The sequence below is a fragment of the Bombyx mori genome, chromosome 9, assembly GCF_030269925.1.
Source record: "Bombyx mori chromosome 9, ASM3026992v2".
In the NCBI taxonomy this organism is placed as follows: domain Eukaryota; kingdom Metazoa; phylum Arthropoda; class Insecta; order Lepidoptera; family Bombycidae; genus Bombyx; species Bombyx mori.
Genome location: NC_085115.1, coordinates 15,777,649 through 15,804,583, shown reverse-complemented (window position 1 = coordinate 15,804,583; position 26,935 = coordinate 15,777,649). Strand labels below are relative to the sequence as shown.

The window sequence follows — 26,935 nt, the reverse complement described above, 5'->3', positions numbered from 1 at the left end:
CAAATAATAAGTATTTTGGATATTATTCATATTCTCCTGGTTTTGGAATATAATGAAGCATTTTTCTGTACATGTCTTAGGTTCCACCCTAATTTGATCCTCGGAGGCACGTATTCGGGACAGATCGTGCTGTGGGATAATCGCGTGCAAAAGCGAACCCCGGTGCAGCGCACGCCGCTGTCTTCGGTCGCGCACACTGTGAGTATACGAGGGGCCGTAGGGACCGCGCTCGCGCACTATGAGTGTATGGGGGGCCTTGGGGGCCGCGCTGGCTGACTCGTTGACACAGCTCACTGAGTGTCTCGCCGGATCTTCTCAGTGGGTCGCGTTTTCGATCCGGTAGTAGATTCTGAGAAGCATTGCTCTTGCTAAGGCCAGTGTTAGCAAAGTCCTCAGGTTTGAGCCCTGAGAGCTTACCTACTCGTTAGGTTACTCTGGCAAAAAAAAAAAAAAGTTGACTTCTATCAACTTAGAACAATCCAGCTCGATTTTACGCGCCTTCAAAATAGTTAAACAAGTAATACTAATTGATTAACATCGTAGAAGAAAGTCTTTTTTTTTATTGCCCTTGTAAGCAGATGAGCATACGGCCCACTTGATGGTGAGCGGTTACCGTCACCCATGGACTTCAGCATTGCCAGGGGCAGAGCCAAGCCGCTACCTACCGCTGTACTGCCGTGTGAACGCCTTCGTTAAACTTTCTTTCAGCACCCGGTGTACTGCCTGTCGGTGATAGGAAGCCAGAACGCGCACAACCTGATCTCGGTATCGACGGACGGGCGCCTCTGTTCCTGGTCCCTGGACATGCTGTCCCAGCCCCAGGAGACGCTGGAGCTGCAGCATCGCCAGGCCAAGCCGGTCGCCGTCACCTGCATGGACTGCCCCCAGACCATGCTCAACAACTTCGTGCTCGGATCCGAAGACGGAAACGTGTATACGGGTCAGTGTGAATGCATTTCTGGTGATCGTTTTGTGTTTTAATGTTGGAAGCTCACTATCCGATGTGATACGTTGTGTAGCAGCAAACAATGCGGTACTGAGCAACAGTGGCGTAGCAATCATAACTAGAGCCCTCTTTAAAAAAAATTTTGCGTAATATTTTCCAAAGATTAATTATATGATAATAAAAATTATCTAGCATGTGCATGTGACTACGAGATGTATGGAAATGGTAGGCAAGGTAGAGGGGCCGCGACGAGGAAGACACAGCGGAACACACGCTGGCGCGTTGCTCTGGATTCGACGAGCAACGCGCCGCCCTCGTCGCGGTCATAGGAGAGGACCTCTCGCTGCCGCGCGTCGTGGCTACGATGCTCGGCAGCGATGCGTCCTGGAAGGCGATACTCGACTTCTGCGAGTCCACCATCTCGCAGAAGGAGGCGGCGGAGCGAGAGAGGGAGAGCTCTTCCCTTTCCGCACCGATCCGTCGCCGTCGAGCCGGGGGCCGGAGGCGGGAATACGCCCGTACGTCCCGGCCCCTGTAGGTGGCGGCCTCCCCCCGGTGAAGGTCAAGGGGCGACCTGAGGGGGTGAGGCCGCGCGGCGCGCTACCAACACTCTAGCGCGCTGCCGTGGAGTGAATAGAGCGACCGGTCGACGGTGTATCGCGTCCCGACCCGGCAGGCTGGTTCTGGTCCAGCGGGGTATTCCGGGACACCAGCGGCACCGTCTGGGCGGCCCGACGGGCTGCCGTACCGAGACGGCCGACGTTTCAGAGCCTTCGATTCGCCTCGAAGGCTCCGTCGGCTGGGCGTCCTTGGGGTGAGCCGCGCCGTCTGGTTGTAGTGTTGACCGCGGTAGCCCCCCTACCTCATCCGGGTTCTGACCTCGGAGGGGATCGGACGTCGGGTGTAAGAGTGCAGGGGAGTCGTTTAGTGGGTGGGTCCTAAAATCCTTGGGCCCGCGGTCTGCTCACAACACCATGCAGATCGTTGAGTCTCACATACCCCGCGCGCCCCTTTTGCGCGGGGACCTCGTAGGAGGTTCGGCCCTCTACCCGAAAAAAAAAAAAAAGCAAGGTAGAGGGGGAAGAGGTTGACCGAAAAAGACGTGGATGGAGTGTGTGAATGATGATATGAAAGAGAGATAGGAGTGAGTGTTGAGATGACGGCTGATAGAAGAGAATGGAAGAGAAAAACTCACTATGCTGACCCCATCTAGTGGGATAAGGTTTTAAGATGTAAATTATAATAAAACTACATATAAATTATCTAGCATTTTTTTGTTTTGTGGATCATTTGGTGCCTCTTTGTGAGTAGCGTCCGGGGCACGATGCCCACCTTGCCCCCCACCACAGCTGAGCAACACCCACATACAAACTGCAGACGACTGCATCAATGATTACGCCGTCTTGAGACGTAAGACCCTAATGGCAATTGGATCGGGAGATGGATTATTGCCAACGTGTTCCTTCACCAATAGAGACATGATAGAATAGACTCCATCTAAGCCAGGGGTTCCCAAACTTATTTTGTCTACTGCCCACTTTGAGAATAAATTATTTTTTAACGCCCTCATTTTTTCACCTACTTAAAAACCACTATAACGAGAGCTGCGTTGGTATCTAAGAGTCCTCCTGGATTACATTACAAATCGACTCCCAAGCCTCTACACAACGCCCCCATTTTTTTTATCCGAGTCTTTTATCGCCTCCCTTTAGGCCTGCAGCGCCCACAAGGGGACGTTATCGCCCACTTTGGGAAAGGCTGATCTAAGCTAAGGCTGAAGGTGTGTATAGTGTATATAGTGTACAGTGCGTGCGCAGGATGCCTGTACGGGCAGCGCGCGGGCGTGACGGAGTGCGTGGAGGCGCACGCGGGCCCGCTGACGGGCGTGTCGTGCCACGCCGCCGCCGGGCCCGTGGACCTGGCGCACCTCTACCTCACCTGCTCCGTCGACTGGAGCGTCAAGCTCTGGTCGCTCAAGGTACCCACGCAGCGCTCTCACATACTTCTAGCTTCTAGCTGTTCTTCATAGCTTCAGACGTATGTATGTATGTATGTAACCGAATCTTTGAACATGATTTTGACCCCTTTCAAAACGTCGGATTAACTCGAAATTTGGTATACTCAGTAAGGACCGATGACAATTTTTAATTCAGTGTTATTAAAATTTATTTTCTATTTTTTAGTTGGATTTTCTATAAAAACGTATTTTGTTAGTTTTATTAAACTGCTATTTATTTATTTTTGGTTTTTTATCACTTAAGACCCGAATGTATGTTACATTAGTTAAACAAAATTCAATTAATATTTCAATTTTACGCCACTACATTTTTTCCCATGTTACCTTTTTACCGTGATTTTGACTTATGAATATATAAGTATAACATTGCAGGAGAGCAAGCCGCTGTACTCGTTCGAGGACAACGGCGACTACCTGGTGGACGTGCGCTGGTCGCCCGCGCACCCCGCGCTCTTCGCCGCCGCCGACGCCGCCTCGCGCCTCGACCTCTGGAATCTCAACCGCGACACAGAGGTGACGCGCACCCACCTACCTACTGACACATACCCACGGATTACTTCCCGAGTGAAGAAATAATATCTATCTTATCTTATATTTTATACCTTTAAACGAGCAATTCTTGTAGATATATAATCTGAATCTCGGAAACGGCTCCAACGATTTTCATAAAATTTAGTATACAGGGGATTTCGGGGGCGAAAAATCGATCTAGCTACGATTTATTTTCAGAAAATGTTGTTTTATTCGTGTTTTCAATAATCAACTCTTCCCGACATCTATTGGCGAATAATAATACTATTTTTCTTAATTGAGGGCAACTAACCGCTTTGAAAATACAACAAGGTGGCGTTATAAAAAAAAAAAACCGAGCGAAGCTCGGTCATCATCTAGTCTAGTATATATAAAAATGAGTTGCCGTTCGTTAAGTCTCGTCAGGTTTGAGCCCCGTGAGCTCACCTATTAATTAAGGTTCCGCTGAAATAGCCTCTCAAGGCTCTCGGCTTAGATAGGAAAAAAATATTATGTCTCGTTAAAACTCGAGAACGGCTGGACCGATTTGGCTAATTTTGGTCTTAAATTATTTGTAGAAGTTCAGAGAAGGGTTAAAAGGTAGATAAATATGAAAATGCTCGAAATTAAATAGATATAACAATTTTGTTGGGCCTTTGATGTGTCCCCCATCGGACGGATTCCTTTTGTTTATTTCAAGTTTATTTTATACAAAAGTTTAGGTCTCTTATTTATCGATTGAGGCACTACGAAGTCTGCCGGGTCAGCTAGTTGTGTAATAAAAATCAAACCAACAAAAGTTATACTTAATTACTGGTGCTAGGACGTCTAGTGAACCCGCACGGGTAGATACCACCACCTTACCCATAGAAATAGCATAGAATAACAACGTTTCGGTTTGAAGTATGCGGTAGCTGTATTGTAAAAATTAATACTTGAATTATTATCAAGGTGAGTCCTACCAAAAACCAGGTGAGTCATGAGCTCGTTCAGCCATCTTAGCAATAAAAACAAAACAAAAAAAACAAATTGGTGGGAATTTATTGAAACTACAATGTTTTCTCAGTCAAAGTCTCTCTTTACCGATACCGTTTAATATTACTGGCTATCGATAGCTGGTCCTCTGACATATATGCTCATGATACTTCAGGTGCCGATAGCGAGCGTGCAGGCGGAAGGCGGGGCGGCCTTCAGCAGAGTGTCGTGGTCGCCAGCCGGCTCGCTCGTCACAGCCGGAGACGACAGGGGCAAGATATCCGTCTACGAACTTGCAGAGGTATGTTCTGATGCATAGCCACACCAAAACCGGCTTTCTCACTTGTATTTCTGGTGGTAGGACCTCTTGAGAGTCCGCGCGGGTAGGTACCACCGCCCTGCCTATTTCTGCCGCGAAGCAGTAATGCATTTCGGTTTGAAGGGCGGGGCAGCCGTTCTAACTACAATGAGACCTTAGGACTTATATCTCAAGGTGGGTAGCGCATTTACGTTGTAGATGTCCACTTAATACCAGGTGGGCTGTGAGCTCGTCCGTCCAATAAGCACGTAAGCAATAAAAAAAGAAAATTTAAAAATCCACTTAAAATTACAGCAAGTTTGGTCACCCCGGCACGACGAATGGAACAAGTTGGTCTACACGCTTCAAGAACTTCGGAACAACCAAGCTGACGATGATGCGGCACTCTCACCACCGCCGTCGTTGTCGTCAATCGCTTCTATCGCTTCAAACCCACTACGATAAGCTAAACAACAAAAGATTATGAAGTGCAAATATTTAACTCAAAACTTGTCAAATAACATCTGGCATAATGTTTAAGTTCCCAAATAAAAATGATTCCCTGGGAAAGAATATTTCAGTTGAAACCATAGATTAGTTGCACTTAAATAATATAATAACAAACTTTAATATTCAGTTCTTGGTGATACATATTTAACTGTCAAAATCGATAAATTGTTTTTTGTTAATGATATATTCAATAAGACTATTATTAGAATGTAAGTTATAATGCAGCTGTATATGAAATGTGTAAATGCAATCACAATGTCTGTATCAACTCTGAAGTCGGATTAAAGAAATTATTTTCGATAAATTCAAGACTTTTAGTGACTCAATAGATTTCAGTTTTAGAATGTAATGAAATTAGTTGAGATTTTTCTCAATTTCAATAAATCACTGGTTGTAGGTGCCGCATTTTGTTAGCACAGTGCGGGAATTGCGATATGTTTTAATACTACTTTTGTAACAAATGTAACAGTAAAACTGGTATTAACGCTATGTTTCATTTTTATTTATTTATCAATAACACACCTTTATAAATCAGTATAATTCTAGGTCCCGAATATTGTCTAGAAATATTAATACGCACTACTGAACATAACCTATAAAATTGTTGTATATTTTAATTGAATAGTTATGTTTTAGGTATTTAAGTTTTCATTATTTAAATTAATAATTCCATGTGAAGTAACGATGCAGATATTTTATTTAAGTTTTTGTCACTAATTAATATTAAGGAAGGTATATATATCATTAGTATTATTGTTAGTGTCGAAAAATAGTACTTATTGCTTTAAACATTTATTGGATTTCAATAAATATTTGCTTAATAGATGTTGTTTAAATTTGCATTATTTGCTTACATTCTAGTGAGAAAAAACTCTTTACACAAACATCACGGCTGTGCGCTGGTTCTATATTTTGTAAGTTTCTACGTAAAAGGTCAACAAAAAGGGGCGGGCCGAGGCTAGGAAATGACAAGTAAACGGACCTGCCACACGTCGCTGACTTCTAACAGGCGCCAGAATCTAAGGAACGTGACTGCTGGACGACGCATAATGGCGGCGGTCGGTTGTTGTTGTTTTCCTACCTAAGCTGATAGACTTGAGAGGCTATTTTAGCGTAACCTTAGCTAGTAGGTGAGCTCACGGGGCTCAAGCCGGAGTGTTGCCAACACTGACCCTAACAAGAGCAGTGCTTCGCCACCGGATCGGAAACGCGACCCACTGAGAAGATCCGGCGAGAAACTCAGTGGGCGGTGTCTGAGGGTTAATTTACTGATGTACAAACGATGTCCAGTGAGGCGGCCGGTCTGACGACTTGACGACACTCTTCTAAATTGTTTGTTCACAAAACGCACTCGCACAACATCGTATCGTACGTAAGAGTTCGTAATAGAAAAGTAGTAAAAATAGCAATGCGCGCAATGCAGTCAGCGAGTCTCTGTTTTTTGTTCCTTTTTTTATAACTGGCCATGCCATAGGTTTTATGTCTACCTTTTTTTATTTTATTATTCCAGGTAACTTGATATTTTTTTGCTATTGCAATGTGTCTTAATTGAAGTTTTTGGTGGGTATTTTAGATGGGATGCTCACTCCTTTTCCAGCATTATGTTGGTGTAAATTGGTATCTAGTCTAGTTAACTAGTTATGTTCCTAAGTTTCTAAGAGTTTTGATAAATACCACATTTGATGGTATTATAATTTAAAAAAAATGAAATATTGCAAAACCATTGGCTATCTTTGTAATCATGAAAGCCTATACAATATTTACCAAAAAGTCCAATAATATTCAATAAATATTTTATTCAGGCGAAAACGGTATAGCAAGTTTTCCTTTCGATAAATTAACTTCCTCCCAGCATACACAGGACATCGTCTTTCGGTCCATTATATCCACATAGAGTTTGCCATCTAAGTGCTCAATCTCATGCTGAGCTACTCTCGCAGCCCAGTCTCTATAAGTGTTGGATGTGGGATTTCCATCTTCATTGTATCCTGATTAAATTTATAAATACATACTTTAATTTGTTAAGCATTACTGGAAAAAGTTCTATCTTATTTAATGTATTAAAATTTACCATATAAAATTAGTTTTCTATTGCTTGATGAAGCTCCCAACCCACTTGGTGTTAAGTGGTTATTGGAGCCTATAGACATCGCAATGTATGGCTTGGCTGTTCCTAGAGTTGCTGATGTCCATGAGCAATTGTAACCACTCACCACCAGGTGGGCCATTTGCACATCTTTCTACTTGGGCAATAAAAAAATGAATGCCCCTATCGATCTTGAAACATGTGAAATCTCTCATTGTACAGTGTGGGGACTGCTTTACCCTGTAAACCTAACGCTATGTAGTATGTACTTACATACAGGCTCACAAGACAACTTTACACCAGTCAAGTTTTTGTGTTGTATAAGCTATTACCTGAAATTTGTATTTCTTTATATCTAGGTACATCAGCAGTATATCCTTGTACACTTTCACAGCCCTCCGACAATATCACTTTGTTATAGTTCAAAACTTTCAATGTGGGATTGACAAATACCTAGAATCAATGTTTTTAATAGTTTAGAGGTGAGCAGAAAATGTTCTTACCTCATTAGTTACTTTAAATGATATTTACTTACTTACAGTAAACGGAATCACTTCCATGCCCCTTGATTTAACAATTGCTTGGGGTACATTAGCAAGTTGCAATGGATTCAGTTGCATCACAAATATTCTCATATTTACACCAATTTGTGGAGCCGACATACCTACTGACTTGTATTTGTTCATAACGAAACGTAATTTCAGTATAAGCGTCTGTATTTCTTTGGTTTTGATATTTTCTATTGGTACCGGCTCGGAAACTTTACGTAATGTTGGATCACCAACTTGAACAACATGATTATATGGAGGTAATGATACTCCGTGTTTAGGACTTAATCTAGCATACCAGTTTAATATTTTCCTTGTTATTTTCATTATTAACTAGTTATTTTAATTTTACAAGTCTGAGACCATATTATGTAGTATGTAGATGTCATAAATACCTACCAGTCCTACCCATAGACCTATATAGTAGGGACACGACATATTGTTCTATACGTACAATTGCTTATATAAATAGCACCCATTTTGAAGGCACATACATAAACATATATCTATCTCGTTCTTACTCAGCACTTTAACTCGCAGGAAAACAATATAACAGTATTTCAGTGCGTACATAAAATGAAACATGAATATACGAAAATATCTCCGTCTCCGTCTAATGAGGCCGAAAATCCGCCATGTTTAGCGCGCCAAATGTCATTGTCACGTCAGTTCGGCCGTCTGTTTTGGGTTGTACATTATTTATTGACTATGATATCGATTTAATATGATTGATTATATAAAATTTCATAATTTATCATGCTTAAAACATACAAAAATAATAATTAAAACGTATTTTATAGGATCTCAAGAAAGTCGATGTCCTAAAACTATTATCTATATGTATTTAAATTCATTATGGAGCCCTCATCCGAAAAATCCATTTTTCGGTCGGAATCTATTGATCATGACACTAATCATAAATACCACTTTAAAATATGTCATCAAAACATATTTAGACATTCTGTTTAGATATTTCGGGAAAAAGGCTACCGACAAAATCTCTTCGGAACTATTTAAATAAAATAGTTTTATTACGCAGTGAGTAAAACACTATTATAAATTTGTTAAATATTTAATAATTAAGTGATTTTAGAGAGGAAGTCACAAGGAATGACGTTTGTAATTAATGAATAAATGTTCTGTAGGTGTTTTTTTTTTCACGCGGTCCCTTGATAAGTTTAAAATTTGAATCACTCTCAAGCGAAAGTGATTCAATTGGTGCGGCGCACCTTCCTTGGTGTGCGCTGCGGTAGTATGTTACGGACTTTAGAGTCAGCAAAACAATTAAAATAGATTGTAATAGTCTAAGAAAAACACGTACTCAAAATACGATAACATTTTGCATGCTAGAAATGAGCTGATGGCTTTGAACTACGCCATATCTTTATGTTTTGCGACAAACGACAACTTTATAAAATCAGTGTAGCAACTTTTAAAAATCATCATATCGTTTACTTGGCAAATTCGAAGGACGAACTTGTCTTAGATTTCACCCATCTAAATCATATCATATTTGCACATAACAATATACCTACTTACTTCCCATTAAAGTATAAATTCTACAAATAAATAATACTCAACAATATTTAAAATAAAATGAGCCAAGAACGTTTATCGATAAAACCTGATAACATTGAAATCATTTGTACAGCACTAAAGCCGCCATGTTTTGTGGCCAGATGACGTCACAGTGGCACGAAATTTTGGTTGACGTTTCATTTCCATAGGTTTCCTACTTCATACTTCATTGGTCCTACCACCTACTAATAAATAGAAATGTCACATGTGTCCATTTGTTCAATGAACTTCAATGGTTCAAGATCTTTTTTAAGGGATTTTACGATTTGGTAACTAAGACCTTTAGGTCAAGTCTTATTTTAATTTTAATGAAAACTTTTATGAAAAATGACATGAAATGAACTTATAATTGTAAATTTGATGTAAATGAGATGAGATGATATGGGATGAAATCATAGACCTATATAGTAGATGAAATATACTTATTAATATTATTTATAATAATATTATAGAAATATTACTCAATAAAATGGTGGTCCTTTACTGAGACTTTTTCAGTGGTCTTTTTGGAGGATCCCGTGAAGTTACGTTCAGCGGCTTTGTTTCATTTTCCCATTTGTGCATTTTCACAGATACTAAACAGTTAATAAACTACCGTTATTAAACATTTAAACCTGAAGAAACCAAATTAACAAGAACAAATCACACAACTTCACTCTTCACGATCCCGCGAGAAAGTCCTCGTCCAAGATCTTGACTGGGCAATAGACATAAATAATACACTGAGTTGAATACTGAGATCCACCATTATCTATTTTTTTTTATTGCTTAGATGGTTGGACGAGCTCACAGTCCACCTGGTGTTAAGCGGTTACCGGAGCCCATAGACATCCACAATGTAAATGCGCCACCCACCTTGAGATACAAGTTCTAAGGTCTCAAGTATAGTTACGAATACTCTCATACTGTTGAGAAGAATAGTGCCTTTATCTTTAATAGGCCCCGTCAATGTCACACGTTTTCATTAAAAATACCATCAGTATTATGTAGTTGATTTCTTAAAAAAATTTTAGCGACTAGTCCCTATTCCATTCTCTTTCCTTAATTACTAGTCTCAAAAACAAACTAATCAGGTAGCCTTGCTCAAGTCATAAAAAAACTCAATATGTCAATAGCATTCTATGTCACAACGGGAAAATAAACAAACAGCTGCTCTATGTAGAAACGAGCAATTATATTTTGAAGATTTCATTTTTAATACTGTTTTGTTTTGTGTATGTCGGTAACAATTATCATGCTGTTAGCATTATTAGATTAGTTTTAACTGTATACCACTTTTTTATTTGTTTTTATTGAATTAAGGTTCGTGTTTTATTGAACGAACTGCTATTTCAGCAAATCCGGCAACCTAGCTAAAGCGGCATTTGTAAAGGTCAAAAGAGTAAGTAATTATGCAATTATTGTTATCTGTTGCTTGCATACTGAAGTTGATTCTTATTTACTTTTTGGCGTAATCTATGAATAAACGTTAATTTCTAAATTAAATAAGTTCAAATTAGACCTGAACTTCTTCGTATCGAATATTTAAAATTTAACAACACTATTCCATTTACATTTAATACAACGTGCTGTGAAGAAATTTTAAAAGCCTATTCATTACAGATGTATAGTTTAATAAAACTTAAACAAGCAACATTGCCTTTGTTAAGAAGGACAATGTCTTCCCAAGAACCTGATGTTTTATTTGAAGCATTAAACAATGCTGGCATAGTAACCCTCAATCGACCCAAAGCATTAAATTCCCTCAACACATCTATGGTGTCAAAATTATTACCACAACTTCAAGAATGGGAGAAATCAAAGTCTCTGGTTATAATTAAGGGTGCTGGAGAGAAAGCTTTCTGTGCTGGTGGTGATGTGAAAGCTGCCATAGACAAAATGGAAGGGCCTAGGTTCTTCCATACGGAATACAATGTTAATTACTTGATTGGAAACTATAAAATCCCATATATTGCATTTATAAATGGAATCACAATGGGAGGAGGTCTTGGACTCTCAGTCCATGGCAGATACAGAGTAGCAACAGAGAAGACATTAATAGCCATGCCAGAGACTAAGATAGGACTATTCCCAGATGTTGGTGGATCATTCTTTTTACCTCGTTTACAAGTTAATTTGGGATTGTACTTAGGGTTGACCGGTGAGTAAAAATATTTTTCATTGACTAATCATAGCAAAGTCTTGAATATTATTATATTATTAATTGCTATTGTTACTAATATTAAAAGATTTTTCTGAACATCCAGAACCTGTAAAAGTAATTTATATTATGTATGCAATGTTACTTTGAAGGTAACTAAACAGTAAAAGCTCTTTATTCACGTGTTATATGTTGCATAAAGTTGCGTTAATGAAGGTTCCCAATAGAATTTATACCAAATAGTATCTGTTTAACATTATACCTAATTATTTGATCAAATAAATACTTTGAAATAAAAAATTCTTTGATGTTAATCTTATCACAGCCTTCGTCACATTACCATCTCAGATAACATCATAAATGTGTACATAGTGATAAAATAAAAAAGTGAACAATGACATTGAAAATATGCACACTAATAGCTAGTTGTAGTGCATGTTTTTGTCCTTATTCTTATACACACCGACATGTCAACCGCACAATCCTGACCTGTTGTTGAATGTTAACCTTTACATTGCCATGTCAATGTCTATTAATAAAGATCAACTCTACCATTGGTAAAAAATGTCAAAAATGTACATTAATAAGTCTATTAAGAATCCATATACTACAGTACTTCAATTTTGTTCTAGACTTTGCAAACTGAAAGAGGTTAGGTGCAGGGATTAGCCTAGACTTAGTATATCACTGCCTGTAAGACACATCGTAGTGTTGTATTGTTATTACAAGAATGTTGCTTTGGTTAGAGCCCCATGAGCTAATCTACTCGCTCGATTATGCTGGTATAGCCTCTCAGTAGGTAGGTAAAAAAAACCACAATCATCACTAATAGAACTACTATTTACTGCAGGTGACAGATTGAAAGGTAAAGACGTTGTGAAAGCTGGAATAGCTACACACTTTGTACCAAGCAAACGTCTGTATGAACTCGAAATGCTCCTTTCTCGGTGCGCTAATGATATAGAAGTTAATTCACTACTCAATAAATTCCACGAACCCTCGGAGGACTTCTCACTTGCATCAAATATCAAGCATATAAACTACTGTTTTGCGGCTTCGACTGTTGAAGAGATCATTGAGCGACTGGAGAAAGTTCAAAATGAATGGTCCGTTAAGACTTTAGAGGTATGTTCACAACATAAATTTATATATATTTAGAACAGCAAGTAATTAATGAAAAGAGTCAAATTGTCAAGGATATACCCTATACCAATAATCTATACTAATATATAAATCTACAGTGGTTTTTACGGATGTTCCGTTATAACTACTGAACCGTGCATCCGATTGACTTGAAACTTGGTATCCATGTAGAAAATACATGTACTTAATGGAAAGGCTAAGGATTTATATGAGTGTTGAACTCCCTACACCAGTTGCGGTGGCGTTAATAATGAGAATCTTTGTGGGGGTGAGAAATAATAATGGTAATTTGAAATTCCCAGCGAAGCAGACGGGTACAGCTAATATACTTTATATTGTGGATTATCGTAAAAAATATGAATACCCCATTATTATTGATTTATCCAAATTTCAGACTCTTCATCAAATGTGTCCTGGCTCTCTCAAGATTACACTGCGAGCCCTCCAACGAGGCGCTCAGCTGGACCTGGGCCAGTGTCTACAGATGGAGTACAGACTGGCCTGCCGAGCCACTGAGAACCATGATTTCCCTGAAGGTAACAATATTAATTATATATATTTTACAGCTCATGACCCCAGAATAAGTCTGTAAAATTAATAAAACAAATTCAAAATGAAACTGTGAAAATGTTTTTAATCGTGATTAATTAAATTTATGAACCACGAAATGCTCACTTCAAGATGACCTGAGCGTTATTGTATCTGCATGATATCGGACAGGAGTTCACCGTACCCACGTCACAGTGTGTCTCAAGGAACCTGCTTTACTCCAACAGGTGTGAGAGCTCTGCTCATCGACAAGGACAACAAGCCCCAGTGGAACCCCAAGTCTCTGGCCGAAGCTGATGATGAATATGTCGAGAGTTATTTCAAGAGGCTGCCCGAAGACAAAGAACTCAAATTCTTCGACTCCAAACTCTAATCCTTTCCATTTATGTACGCGGTGCAGCCAATCCTAGTTCACACAGTGTTTCGTCTCTTTCGTTCGCATCTCAAGTCATTTTGTTTCATACATAGAAAGAGACAAAACACAGTGTAACCTAGCATAGTTACATCGGGTCTACTAATAGTCTGGTAAGAATAGATATTAAAATGGTAAGCTGTACAAGTTATTTTTGAAGATTTTTCATCGTTTTTTGTGAATTGAATTTCAATCGTTGAATGTATATGAATATTAATATTTGAAATATATGAATATGAATATTTGAAGACATGAGTGGACGAAGGAGATATGATACAATATGTTAATTTGGAGAAAACGGGCAACAAACTTTTGTTACTTGTATTTTTTCTTCACGCATGACTTCTTCATAACCTGCAATTTCTAAAAATAGCCTTTAAACCTGGAGTTCTAAGGTCTAATAGCCACATAATAACTTCATTCAATGTAAAAAATCAAAAATCTTAAAAATGGTACTTAACCCCTTCATCCGCTCATGTCTTCATTTACAAATGCATATTGAGGTACTTAAAACTTCTGTAGCGTTAGAAGGTTAGGGTTGTTGAACTGTTCTTGTCGTGCGACGCAACCTGGGTCGTGCTCTGGGAACATCTCGCCATCTCCCTCGCTCACTCGCAACTATGACTCCGGTGTGCTCAGTGCGAGTTTTTTAACGTTCTCGATGCCGTAAAAGTTAACTCATACCTATATGTATTCGTAGTGTGAGTTTTTTAACGTACTCGATAACGTAAAAGTTAACTAAAATTTCGCGGTACTCCAGTTATTATTGTTTTAATACTTTATTTATTTGGTAGCTACATTTTATTGAGGAACGCAAAAATAATATCGATGTATCGATAACGTTAAAAATGTAACTTTAACACAATTAAATAGGTACATGCTTGGTTTCAAAACGCACACTGATAAAGAAATGCTTTGGTCAATGCAAAAACAAGTCTCAAATTGACTATTAATAGATAACGTCTATTAAAGAGTACTCGTGCTAGGACCTCTTGTGTGACCGCACGGGTAGGTACTACCACCCTGCCTATTTCAGCAGTGAACTAGTAATGCGTTTTGGTTCAAAGGGTGGGGTAGCCGTTGTACTTTAAAAACTAAAACATTACAACTCATATCTTAAGGTGGATTGCGGCATTTACCTTGTAGATGTCCACGGGCTCCGGCAACGTTAATCTAAGAATCAAAAAAAGTTATCTTGATTTCAATATTAATATTATATTGCCAAACTTTGGGACGCAAAATATTATACTGAGCGTACATCATTCCACGAGAAAGTATACGTGATTCTGGTTTTTGACACAGCGCGTAATGTAGTGTAAACAATTTTTTTTCAGCTGACGCACAAGACTATTATTCTAGTGTAATCCGTCCGTGGTTAGGGAAGACAGCGACACTTGCCCCTGCAGAATCTACCCCCACTACCACCAGTGAAAACCTTGTTAGCCCTGTGTGCTTAGTGCGAGTTTTTTAACGTTCTCGATAGCGTAAAAGTTAACTCATATTTGTATGGAATGGGATCGTTTGCCTAAGTTTGCCGCTAGGGGCGCTGTTCCAACTGCATACAAATTTGAGTTAACTTTTACGCTATCGAGAACGTTAAAAAACTCGCACTAAGCACACTGGAGTAGTTTCTAACCTCCGATTCATTGTCCAGGCGAAACAGCGTTTCCAGCTGGCTTCAGCGATGTTCCTCATTTACAATCATATTGTCCTCACAAACATATTCCTATAAAAAGCGGTGTTTTAAATTATACGTCAATTTATAAATTTCGTTTGTCTGTTGATCTGTGGACTCATCTTGGTATACCAATATCTTGTGCGTTTCGGTCAGGTAAACACGTTCTGAATTTAAAATCTATGGGCTCTGGCCCGGTGTAATTCTAGTTATAAAAAAAAAAAGAATTTGTTTGAAAAAAAAAAGACTTATTCGCATTTAATTATGGTCATAGACCATTAGTGCAATTTATACAAGAAACATATTATAGCTATTTACCATTTCATGTGCCTTTCAATTTATTTAGGCTTTAATCTAGTTGTAGCTTATAAATTGGTGCCACGAATTGAGAAAACTATTTTTAAACATTTGAATTGTAGTAATTAATTATTACAAAGTGACGTAACATTCAATTTTATGAAATTTTGTTGTTAATTGAGGATAATTTGTCACATCCGACTAAAATTTATATAGGCGTTATTAGTTTCAATGAAATAACTGAAGAACAAACTATGTGAATTGAAATTTTGTTATGAATTATGTAATTACGTTGCTTTGTAATATTAAAACTTTATAAAAATAAGTAAATGTGTTTTGTATTTTTATAATGTTTTTCATAATATTAAATAATGTGTACTGGTGTATTTTTGTTTATTGATGAAGACAAGTTTATGAAATAAATGTACGAATTAATGTCTTTTTTTTGTGCAGTCATAAATAACAAGGTTATGACTGTTAGTTTTGTAGCTAAGGATAGTGAGAAGGGGTTCCGGACCAACTGTTGATAAGTGTTTACAGCACTCAGAAACCATCTTGAATATCACGACTTGCCTTTAAACTTTAGTTCTAAGTCTCAATTGTATAATAAGGGTAGTGCAACCCTTTAATCCCGCTTAAATGTTACGTGATTGAAATGGCTACCTTAGTGAATTTCGAATTTTTTGTAACTTAATTTTTATTACACGACCTATTTGATGGTATATGGTATCCCTTATGTAATGCTCTATAAAAAGTTACCACGGGTTTATGATATATGAGGTTTGACATGACACGGGGAGTGGGTTTTTTTGTGCCACATGCCCTACTGAAACTTTTCAAAAATGTTTGTGATCCCTTCCCTTCCTTCTCGCGCCCTTTTATGTTGGACTGATCAACCCTCGTCTCGGGTTAAGCGAAACTTATAATTTGCAGTAAGTATTTTTGCTATTCAACATATTCGTTGTCCAAATCAACGACTGGCAATTATTTACCTATTTCACTGTCAAACCAAAAACAATCCTTCGTGCACGAGTCGCTCGTAAAACGTATTATTTCTGTAGAAAAATTGCCATCAGTATGCGGGACTCGAACCCCGCCATAGTCACATCACTGTACACGGATAAAACGGGTGTCTTATTGAAAACCAGGATGATTTAAAGTTCACCGAATACTGAAGAATTATATCCGCGAGCGGTTCATGGAATACTCAGCACGTGTCGTTCAAGGGTTGACGACTATCTTTTGCTTCTTTCTAATAATCCAATTGCTTTTTTGGGATCTATTCATCGTAACATGCATTCCATTTGAATTAATACGTAATTCAAGGTAAGAAAATAATAACGTTCGGTGTAATACGACCCTAATATCTTAGCAAACAACAACGCGAACAGCGCGTTTATTTAAAACTGCACTTGAACGGGAATAACAGTCGTTCATCAACCTGTGTCCGTGGTCAGTGGGGTGCAGTCCTCGCGATCGTAACATTTAACATTAACATTTAATATTTATAACATTGGACTTTTGTACGGATTGTGGCATTTTTTTATTTATTACTTAGATGGGTGGACGAGCTCACAGCCCACCTGGTGTTAAGTGGTTACTGGAGCCCATAGACATCTACAACGCAAATGCGCCACCCACCTTGAGATATAAGTTCTAAGGTCTCAAGTATAGTTACAACGGCTGCCCCACCCTTCAAGCCGAAACACATTACTGCTTCACGGCAGAAATATAGTCATTATAGTCAGGTAATAGAACTCTGACTTATTATCAATAAACCTCAACTGTACCCTCGCTCTGTGCTCGCACAAATAAATTGTCAAAAAAATGAAACATCGACAAATCCATACTCCCCTCCTGACTGGGCCTTTGCTCGCCCACCTGTCCTGGTGAAACTGGAATGGCCTCCAGGCCACCAGTAATCCTTCGATCATAAAAAAAAATCAATACATACTTTGCCAAAAAAGATGGAGTGACCAAGTGTCCGAGTATCTGGACATGAGACTGAACCACGCACTTCACTGTGCCACTGACCGACATAAATGGCTACAAATTACTTTACGTTTAGCTGTTGTGTTCAAATTGCTCTACTTACATGTAATAATAGTATTTCTAAATAATTTTGAGGGCTATATATTGAAAGTTATTTATTGAGTTTTGAAATTAATTAAAGTTTACCAAATTTATTGCTAGGTAGGTACAAACACAAGCAAGATGACGACAGTTAGTTCAGCTATATATCAGGGGCTACGTATACGAGGGCTGCACTAAAAGTATCGGGAATGGAATATTTCCACTGTTCCTGTCATATTAAAATCTTTTTAATTGAAAACTCCTTGGTTTTAAAAATCGAATATCATTTATTTATTTTAAAAAAGATTATCGGTCTTGTCACGAGGTTTTGTCAAACTTGTTTAGTCGTTGAGAAAATGGAATTGACTCGAGAAAATTCAAGAGCGATTATTTATTATGACTTTCGAAGTGGTTTATCACAAAAACAGTGTGTTGACCGGATGATTTCTGCATTTGGTGATGAAGCCCCATCCAAAACCACAATTTATCGCTGGTTTGCTGAGTTTCAACGTGGACGTGTCAAGCTCAGTGATGATCCCCGTCAAGGTCGTCCAAAAACTGCAGTCACCCAAGAAAACGTTGATGCTGTGTGTAAGCTGATTGAAGAAGATCGACATGTGACATACCGCGAAATTCAGGCAACTTTAGACATTGGCATGAGTCAAATACAAATAATCTTGCATGAACAATTAGGTGTAAAAAAGTTGTTTTCCCGATGGATACCGCATTCGCTCTGTGAAGAGCAAAAAGCGGCTCGTGTTACTTGGTGCGTCAGAACTCTCGAAATATTCCACCCAGGATCCTCAAATGCTGTATACAACATTGTATCAGGTGACGAATCCTGGATATACGCGTACGAACCCGAAACAAAAAACCAGTCACGAGTTTGGGTGTTCGAAAATGAGTTAAAGCAAACAAAAATTGTTCGTTCACGGAGTGTTGCAAAAAAAATGGTGACCACGTTTGTCTCCAAAACCGGCCATGTTACGACTATTCCTCTTGAGGGACAAAGAACGGTTAATGCAGAATGGTATGCTAGCATTTGTTTGCCACAGGTCGTTTCTGAACTCCGTAAAGAGAACTGCAACCGCCGCATCATCCTCCATCACGACAATGCGAGTTCTCACACCGCGCACAGTACAAAAGAGTTTTTAGAGCAAGAAAACATAGAATTATTAAACCATCCGCCGTACAGCCCCGACCTAAGCCCTAATGATTTCTATACTTTCCCTAAAATAAAGAATAAATTGCGTGGACAGAGATTTTCATCACCTGAAGAAGCTGTGGACGCCTACAAAACGGCCATTTTGGAGACCCCAACTTCCGAATGGAATGGTTGCTTCAATGATTGGTTCCATCGTATGGAAAAATGTGTCAAATTTCGCGGAGAATACTTCGAAAAGCAATAAATACATTTTTAAATAGTAATGTTGTGTCACTTCGTTAAGTAATTCCCGAAATTTTCAGTGCCGCCTAGGTAAACGACCCTAATTCCCTCTAGCTGCTGATTCTAAATTTTCTCATCTGATCTATAGGATTACTCTCGATTATAATCTTATTTGCATATTCTTCTGATTTCCCCTTCCTTACTGATGCCAGGGCATATTTGAAGGCCGCAGCAATAGAAACCACAGCCTATTTCGCCCACGGAGCACGTCAGATAAATTTTGGATGTTACAACTCTGTATAAAACAGACGCATGATGGAAATCGATATTATCATTAATCTAAACAGAATCCTATAATCCCGTAGGATCCTGTTTTTTCTATTTCGTTTGTACATAAAAATAGGTAGGCTATAGGTAATAAAGTATTTGTCGTCTTGATAAGTTTACAATTTTCCATTATTTATTATTTTTAACATTTTCACAATATATCTATAAACAATATGTCATTTTAATGTCTGCAGCTTTTCTTTCTTCTTCTGCAGTTGATCAACTTGTTTTGTTGTTTAATAGATCACAGAAAATACAGTGTACGACGCTTTTACAATCTGAAAATAATCAAATATATAATAATAATATAATAAATAAATATTTAATAACAATCACGCCACCTTAACTGGTCCCGTGCTAAGTTCGTAAAGAACTTGTGTTACAGGTACCAGATAACGGGAATAAATGTAAGATTTTTATTATACACGTACATATATTTAATATAAATCCATAACCCTGGAAAAGACATTTATATTTATCATACAAATATCTTCCCTTGGCGGGATTCGAACCCGCGACCACCTTGTGTAGTGACCATGTCACTTACCACTACACCAGACGGCCGTTAATCAAACTGGCTGCTCTTATAGCTTATTAAAAACTGTTTTGTGTGGACCGGTGACTGAACCTCCTACGAGGTTCCACCGCATAGGGATTAAACAAAAAAAATCTGTCTTAAGCAATAATAAAAAAAAAACTCACACAAGTTCTTAGTATATAAGTGATATTTCCAAGTTTTTGTAAAATAAAGTTTAGAGTTAGCATTTACGAGTATAAAATTAAATGTTACACGTCATTTAAAAAACATGATCGTTCCAAGGGTAGGTAATTATTAAAGATAAAACCTCACCGATAAATACGATTGATATGATAAATCTATTACTCCGAGTCCTCTTAATACAAGCGGCCGCTAAAAAAGAAAAACTAAATTAATTTAAAACAGAAATACATACAATAAAAATAAAAAGTGGTTATGATTATTTTTAAATACACACTATAGATTTAACACATTCAACATAGTATACACAAGGTTAATTTTACTTTGGTTTTTAAACGTATTTTTTAAAGTATATCTGTTTTCTCGAAAGAGTGTTGAAAAATTAATTACAGGCCTTCATAGTGATCAAAGTATTGTGTAGGTAATGTAATCTTTAAATAAATCCGTGATTATCGGAAGTGGTTCTGTTAGGTAATATACGTCGAGCCACTCCGGTGATAATAATAATATAACTCTTTATTTAACACTACATGTACAGAGTAAGCATATAAAACAAATCATAGACGGTGACATAAATTGGCGGACTTATCGCTAAAAGCGATCTCTTCCAGGCAACCTTGCAGGGAGAGGAATAAGCAAACTGGACGGTGCTATATCTTAATAAACTTACATAAAATATATACTTATATACCTACACATGTGAAAAATAAATACAATATAAGATAGACTTACATACGATTAAATACAAATAAATACTAAAAATATGCAAGTAAATACAAAATAAGTAGCAACTTGTACAGCTATATCGTAGGAGCCATATTATTGTGCAAGGTAGTGCGATTTTAATCTGAACTTGAAAATTTCCGGCGAAGACGATTGTTTGACGCTTAAGGGTAGCGCATTCCATAAACGGACTGCTTCAACCGCAAAGGAATGGTCATAAAATGACGTCCCGTGAGCTGGAAACTTCAGCATTAAATGATTCTTTCATTTTTGTGTGTAACGTCACCCGTTAATCGATTATCTCTTCCTGTAGGTACCCCACCTGAGCGACGGCTATCGTGTTCATCACCATATTCCTTATGCTGACTGATGATTTCCCGCGACAGTTCTGCCACCCGGAGCAGTACATTGCTGTCGCTAGACGAGATGCCTAAAAATGTACGTAAAAAAAGTACACCAATAGAAACCATTTGAAAATATAAAAGATCAAATGTAGAAATAACTATTTTTACGTCTTTTAGTGACTTAAAAAAGTAGTAATTAGCGCACTGCTATTTAGCGTTAAAGGAACCCCTTGGAACAAGAGGTCAAAATCTCAATTATAATTGAATCACTGCTCTCTTAGTATAATAAAACGAGAATGGATGGAGAAAAATGACATAAAATCACTTCTCAAAAGGGAGCTGTAATGCTTTAAGCACGGCATAAATCCAACAGTACTATTAAAATCTGTTGAAATAAGTGTTCACCAAAAGCACACCGAGTGTAAGGAAACTATAATCCAAAACGAAGACAGTACTTAGCGTGGTTGATTTTCGAACTAAAAATGTTATCAAACGTTGAAACATTGTATACAATTGTTTTTTGCACTATACGCAATGTAAAGCAATTTAAGTCTGCTGATGCGCGGTGTTATCACCCCGCGATACGCGCTATAGCAGTGTTTCCCAACCTTTTTTGTGCCATGCCCCACTGTAACATTTCTAAATTTTTTTAGCCACCCATACATAATTTTTACCATTAAAAAAATATTTGTTCACTTAAGAAACATAAGTGATAGGTTCTACGAAGAAATCACTATAAAATTATTATCAGAACACAGTAAGTAATATTTCAAAATTAAAAATAAATGGAAAATAAATTTTAATTTAGTCCGATTGCCCCTCTTAACAATCAAATTACCCCCTTGTGGGGCGTGGGCCTCAGGTTGGGAAACGCCATGCTATAGCGTTTTCCAACTACATTCATTGCTGCTTGACGAAATACAAACTCACTAAAGGCACAAGGTTTAATTATAATTATTTTTATTTCCCGTGTAGGCAGACGAGCATACATACGGCCCACCTGTTGGTGAGTGGCTACCGTCGCTCATGGACTTCGGTAATGCCAGGGGCAGAGCCAAGCCGCTGCCTATCATTTCATGCTTAAGTCAGGAAATGAATATCGTTTCCAGCTGATAAATCACATTATTTTATATTTCAAGAATAAGTACCGCACGTAAAATCTGTGTACCGACCTGAACTGTGACGTCACCAGCATTCCACATGAAGAAACCGGTGCTGATAAGAATGGCTGATGCGGTTAGTACAGTACCAAAAGTGTTTACGAGCGTCCGGTCTGAATTCTGTTCAAAATTTATAAGAATCGTTAAAACCGTGGAAAGGAAGTATTATGAGTAAATCGAATGCCATTGTCAATTTATTGCCTAAATAAAACTTAAAATTAATTAAGTTATTTATAATTACAAAACATTCTGGCTGATTCGCGTGTGTGTATCAAAACTACATTATTCCATTTTGCTTATCTTCTGCTTTCTCATAGATTGGAACAGATGCGTTGACCGGTTTTCATTTTACTCATAAAATTGAAAAAATACATATAACGCAACGACAAAGGGAATATCTTCCCGAAAATCACTCGATAGATTGGAGGCGTCTAAAATTAATGAATCTGATGGATCCGTTAGGAAGTGTCTAGGGCGTCCCCGGTGACTGGTTCCTCCATGATCAGGATTTAGGGAGTAGTCAGCGGCGGCAACGATAAGCCTTAAGGCTGTCATTATAATCGTGGATCTATGGATTACATAAGATGCAATAAAATTAATTTTATTTTATTTAAAATTAATTTTATTTTATTTTATTTAAAATTAATTTTATTTTATTTTATTAAAAATTAATTTTATTTTATTTAAAATTAATTTTATTGCATCTTATGTAATCCATAGATCTATAAAGTAATGTAAGCTTATCTTGAAAGGTCGTTAACGAGATTCAGACGTCTTCCTAATATCTTGTGTTCTATAATTGCTACCGCTAAAATATTTTAACGGCCGTCTGGTGTAGTGGTAAGTGACATGGTCACTACACAAGGGGGTCGCGGGTTCGAATCCCGCCAAGGGAAGATATTTGTATGATAAATATAAATGTATTTTCCAGGGTTATGGATGTATATTAAATATATGTATGTGTATAATAAAAATCTTACATTTATATCCGTTATCTGGTACCTGTAACACAAGTTCTTTACGAACTTATCACGGGGCCGGTTAACGTGGCGTGATTGTTAGTAAATATTTATTATTATTTATTATTATTATTATTATTATTATTTATTATTGTAGCGCTACAATATTTATTAAAAATTAATGAAAAATATATTAAAAATTCTTCAGAAATAGGTAAGTAAATTTAAATAATTTTGGAACAAAGGGCGCGTTATAGTGAATAATAGCGTTAAAACTCTATAGGCCATGATAACAACGTATCACCCGGCAAACGAAATATTGTAAGCCCACTATGGTAAAACAAACATGTTTGTATCACTACACTTTCTTACTGATCGAAAATATGTCTTTACACACAAATTGACATTTAGCTACTTTATCTGAGCCTGTCATTTCATAAATCAACTAACTTACCATACCAATCAACTAAGTTAGTGTTGTAACTGATGGGATTACATATATTTGACGAAATACATACATGCCATGCTCTAAGACATGACATTTCTCTTTAACTTCCTTCCTCTGCGTGTAAATGTGCAATCAAACAAGAATATAGAAAATACCAACCATCATCTGAGCCATAATTATGACAATTAGACTGATGTTAAATATAATTTGACCACTCATAACGCCGTTCCATACCATATGACATCTCCTTGTACATCTAAAAGCAATGCCATAAGAATCATTCAAAGAAACTTGTCAGAAGAAAGATTTTTCTACTTATTCGTTGGTAGCTCAAGTGGTACCCTATGGCTAGTGGGTTCATGGTGCTCAACCTGAGAGAATGTGCTAACACTAGCCCTTGCAAGAGCATTTCTTCATTGAATTACCACCGGCTCAGAATCGCGACTCACTGAGAAGATCCGGCTAGAAACTCAGTGGTTTTTTTATGTTTGAGAAGTTACTGGTGGCCCTTTCCAGTTTTACCAGGGCAGGTGGGCAAGCAAAGACTCAGCGGCGAGGGGTGGATTTTGCTTACAGCTCTGTGGGCTGTGTCTAAAGGAGAAAGATATAGAAACGGAAGGTCAACAAGGAATTGAAAGTAAACAAAAATTCTAATTCTAATCTAAGAGAAGACCAAATGAAAAGTTTATGTTCATCATGTCAAAGTTCAGAAGTAGACCTAAAAAAATTGATGGATTGCGTGAAAGACGATATGTGTAACAGGGGAGTGAGCGAAGAAATGGTAGCCTCTGACTGGTCGCGGCATGCGGTCAGGCGCGGCTGCCGACGCGGCCGGCCTTTGGGTTTCTGTTTGTTTTCGTGCGGAGTTAAAAATATCCACGATAAATGTATGATACCCACTTAAGTTAAATAAATCTTACCTCAACGTATTTGCATGAAGCATAACCCCTATTTTGTACTCCGCTTCGTATTTCGCTTCCTTTTCGTTCTGACTGAGATTTTCTTTAAAAATATCCTCGAGATGAAAAAAATAGCTTTGTAAGTTCATGTACTGGTGACTCAAGCAAGTTGTCAAGTTAATCACCAATACATAAACTGCGAACGGCCGTGTCACAAATAACCACCAGAAAATGTGGAAACCTATTCTGCCGATGCTAGCTTCAGTTGTAGTGTCTTCCACATCTGGCCACGCTGTTATTATAACGTTGAATGTTACACCTAGAAATGAGTTCTTATTTAAGGCTACGGCGGCTTTATTCATTTCATTGCTTTTCTATATTTTAATGGGCAATAGATTTACGAGTAATATGAAACTATGTGATACCGGAGCTCATCATCAAGTGAACGACATCACACACCCTGAGAGGTAAGTTTAAAATGTTGACTGTATCAAATTGCCAGTCATACTAACTACGGGGACTGCCGTATCGTAATGTGAATGCTTTTTCGATGTATATTTTTTTTTCTTTTAAAAAAGAAAAATAGAAGTTTATTTTTTAATGCTCTAGATGAACGGTTCGCAAACCTATTTTGTATAGTGCCCACTTTGAAAATAAATTATTTTTTGGGGCCCACAATTTTTCACCTACTTAATAACCACTATAGCGAGAGCTCAGTCGGTGTTTAAGAGTCCTCCTAGATGAAATTACAAATCGCCTCCCAAATCTCTACACAACGCCCCCATATTTTTTCTGGGTCTCTTACTGCCCCCATTTAGGCCTGCAGCGCCCACAAGGGGGGGTTGTATCCCATTTTGGGAAAGGCTGCTCTAGATAGTCATAGTATCATAACTGTGGTATAAAACTCAATGGCATTGGATAACGACCGCCCTACATGCATGATTACTTTGCAGCACTAACAAACAAAATTGTCAATTGCGATTCATTTACATCAATTCCTATATTCAATAGAAATCGCGCTTACCTTTTTTGTAAACCATCAGCAAAGCGTCAAAAGTATACGTGAGCATCGACAGAACGCAATTTGTAATAAAAGACACGGAATACGTCATTGAAATCTTTATCATCGCCTCCTCAATGACAGGGTCATTGTATTTTACCTTCAAATTCACGATTAAGTCCAACAAAACCTTTTTTACGTTCCCAACTTGTCTGGAAACAATTACGCCATAGCCGTTGAGGATCGGGTGGGATATACTGTACAGAAGCAAATCAAATTTTTGCTTATTCGTCAAATGGTGCTGGGTAAAGTGCGCGGCAATTTCTATACCAAGAAAAAAGTATGTTGCCACATTGAAAATGCGCACTATTTTATCGTAAACTCGAATGAAACTCTTCGGTAGGTTCAGTTCTTCGATCCAAAAATTTGGTAGGCCACAAATATAAGCGATGTGAGCGATTTTTCTGAATAATTCTTTAGTCTTGCTGTTTGGATATTTACTGGCTTGGATCATGATGCACGTTATCCCTACAAATATACTCTAATATAACTGATTCGTGTAATGTTATTGTAAGGCCAGTCTTTGGAATTAATAGGTAGGATTTAATAACCAAAATTGTCGAGAGTTTTAATTACATAACCAATTTCGTAACTAACAACCAGTATTCAAGTGCAAATAAATGTTATTAAAAGTAATTGGAATGAAGAGATTGCTAATAATTTCATGTCAAACCTTGATTGTGAATTACAAATGGCTAACTGATTAAATTAATTTGGAAACTGTTAATTAATAGGCAGTAGATTTCAACTTATCAGTTCAGCCGCTACCAGGAGTGAAATAAAGCTTTGTTAGAACATATATGTACTTATTTTGCGACTAATGAAACTCAAATCATTTCTCATTTCATACCTACACTAGACTAGCGGTTTAAGTTCACTCGTTTCCCACATCATTGTAATCACATACAAAGGAATTGCCAATCGTGAGCACTCGTTAACATCCTCCATGTTACATAATAGCGAAGGCTTAATCGGAAATACCTTCGAGCCACCATCAATCCCTCCATTACAAATAGATTGAGATGGATGGTGGCTTTAACCTTGTGATTTTTATTGACTCCAGCAACCGGTAACCAATCCACTAGCCTGTGAGCTCATTTGGCCATGTACAGCTAAGTCAGAGCTGACCACACTATCGCATACGAAGTAGGGT

The 26,935-nt window shown here is 37.9% G+C and overlaps 4 protein-coding genes across 24 annotated transcripts in view; 2 read left to right on the top strand and 2 right to left on the bottom strand.

Moving 5' to 3' along the window:
• The window catches only part of LOC101741734 (cytoplasmic dynein 1 intermediate chain), a 30,811-nt gene extending 24,732 nt beyond the window's left edge, over positions 1-6,079 (top strand). For all 19 annotated transcript variants that reach the window (XM_021351308.3, XM_004931157.4, XM_012694705.3 and 16 more), the window contains 6 exons: positions 81-198; positions 709-940; positions 2,764-2,924; positions 3,336-3,476; positions 4,624-4,749; positions 5,062-6,079. In XM_021351308.3, coding sequence (XP_021206983.1) covers positions 81-198; positions 709-940; positions 2,764-2,924; positions 3,336-3,476; positions 4,624-4,749; positions 5,062-5,211 — 928 coding nt within the window. In that variant the 3' untranslated portion in view covers positions 5,212-6,079. The remainder of the gene's footprint in view (positions 1-80; positions 199-708; positions 941-2,763; positions 2,925-3,335; positions 3,477-4,623; positions 4,750-5,061) is intronic.
• Positions 6,080-7,032: 953 nt separating this feature from the next.
• LOC101741594 (peptide deformylase, mitochondrial) lies at positions 7,033-9,685 on the bottom strand. Of its 2 annotated transcripts, XM_062670266.1 has the most exons (4): positions 9,634-9,685; positions 7,882-8,306; positions 7,675-7,795; positions 7,033-7,244 (listed from the first exon to the last, which is right to left on the bottom strand). In XM_062670266.1, the coding sequence occupies exons 2-4, from the start codon at positions 8,215-8,217 to the stop codon at positions 7,051-7,053; spliced, it is 651 nt and encodes a 216-aa protein (XP_062526250.1). In that variant the 5' UTR covers positions 8,218-8,306; positions 9,634-9,685; the 3' UTR covers positions 7,033-7,050. The 2 variants fall into 2 exon arrangements, with proteins under 2 accessions (XP_062526250.1, XP_004931209.1); XM_004931152.5 differs by lacking the exon at positions 9,634-9,685 and having other exon boundaries at positions 7,882-8,327.
• An 888-nt stretch (positions 9,686-10,573) lies between these two features.
• On the top strand, positions 10,574-16,119 carry LOC101741452 (3-hydroxyisobutyryl-CoA hydrolase, mitochondrial). 2 transcript variants are annotated; one of them, XM_012694768.4, is made up of 6 exons: positions 10,574-10,682; positions 10,804-10,849; positions 11,071-11,608; positions 12,459-12,733; positions 13,146-13,287; positions 13,528-16,119. In XM_012694768.4, exons 3-6 carry the CDS (start codon positions 11,071-11,073, stop codon positions 13,671-13,673), a joined length of 1,101 nt encoding a protein of 366 aa, XP_012550222.1. In that variant the 5' UTR covers positions 10,574-10,682; positions 10,804-10,849; the 3' UTR covers positions 13,674-16,119. The 2 variants fall into 2 exon arrangements, with proteins under 2 accessions (XP_012550222.1, XP_037868832.1); XM_038012904.2 differs by having other exon boundaries at positions 10,594-10,686.
• Positions 16,120-19,707: 3,588 nt separating this feature from the next.
• On the bottom strand, positions 19,708-26,236 carry Or-20 (olfactory receptor 20). Its single transcript, NM_001173134.1, has 7 exons — positions 25,747-26,236; positions 24,744-25,041; positions 23,983-24,079; positions 22,429-22,536; positions 21,235-21,342; positions 20,322-20,381; positions 19,708-19,749 (listed from the first exon to the last, which is right to left on the bottom strand). The coding sequence occupies exons 1-7, from the start codon at positions 26,234-26,236 to the stop codon at positions 19,708-19,710; spliced, it is 1,203 nt and encodes a 400-aa protein (NP_001166605.1).
• Positions 26,237-26,935: the final 699 nt, after the last annotated feature.

Excerpts from the sequence above, each read along its gene's own strand:
- Or-20 (NM_001173134.1), bottom strand. The coding sequence starts at position 26,236 with ATGATCCAAGCCAGTAAATATCCAAACAGCAAGACTAAAGAATTATTC. Across the intron at positions 21,343-22,428 it reads CTGGTGACGTCACAGTTCAG|GCATCTCGTCTAGCGACAGC; the intron begins GTCGGTACACAG and ends GTACATTTTTAG. Across the intron at positions 19,750-20,321 it reads CATATCAATCGTATTTATCG|ATTGTAAAAGCGTCGTACAC; the intron begins GTGAGGTTTTAT and ends GATTATTTTCAG.
- LOC101741594 (XM_062670266.1), bottom strand. The coding sequence starts at position 8,217 with ATGAAAATAACAAGGAAAATATTAAACTGGTATGCTAGATTAAGTCCT. Across the intron at positions 7,796-7,881 it reads TGGAAGTGATTCCGTTTACT|GTATTTGTCAATCCCACATT; the intron begins GTAAGTAAGTAA and ends CATTGATTCTAG. Across the intron at positions 7,245-7,674 it reads TAAAGAAATACAAATTTCAG|GATACAATGAAGATGGAAAT; the intron begins GTAATAGCTTAT and ends AAATTTAATCAG.
- LOC101741452 (XM_012694768.4), top strand. The coding sequence starts at position 11,071 with ATGTATAGTTTAATAAAACTTAAACAAGCAACATTGCCTTTGTTAAGA. Across the intron at positions 11,609-12,458 it reads ATTGTACTTAGGGTTGACCG|GTGACAGATTGAAAGGTAAA; the intron begins GTGAGTAAAAAT and ends TATTTACTGCAG. Across the intron at positions 13,288-13,527 it reads GAACCATGATTTCCCTGAAG|GTGTGAGAGCTCTGCTCATC; the intron begins GTAACAATATTA and ends TTACTCCAACAG.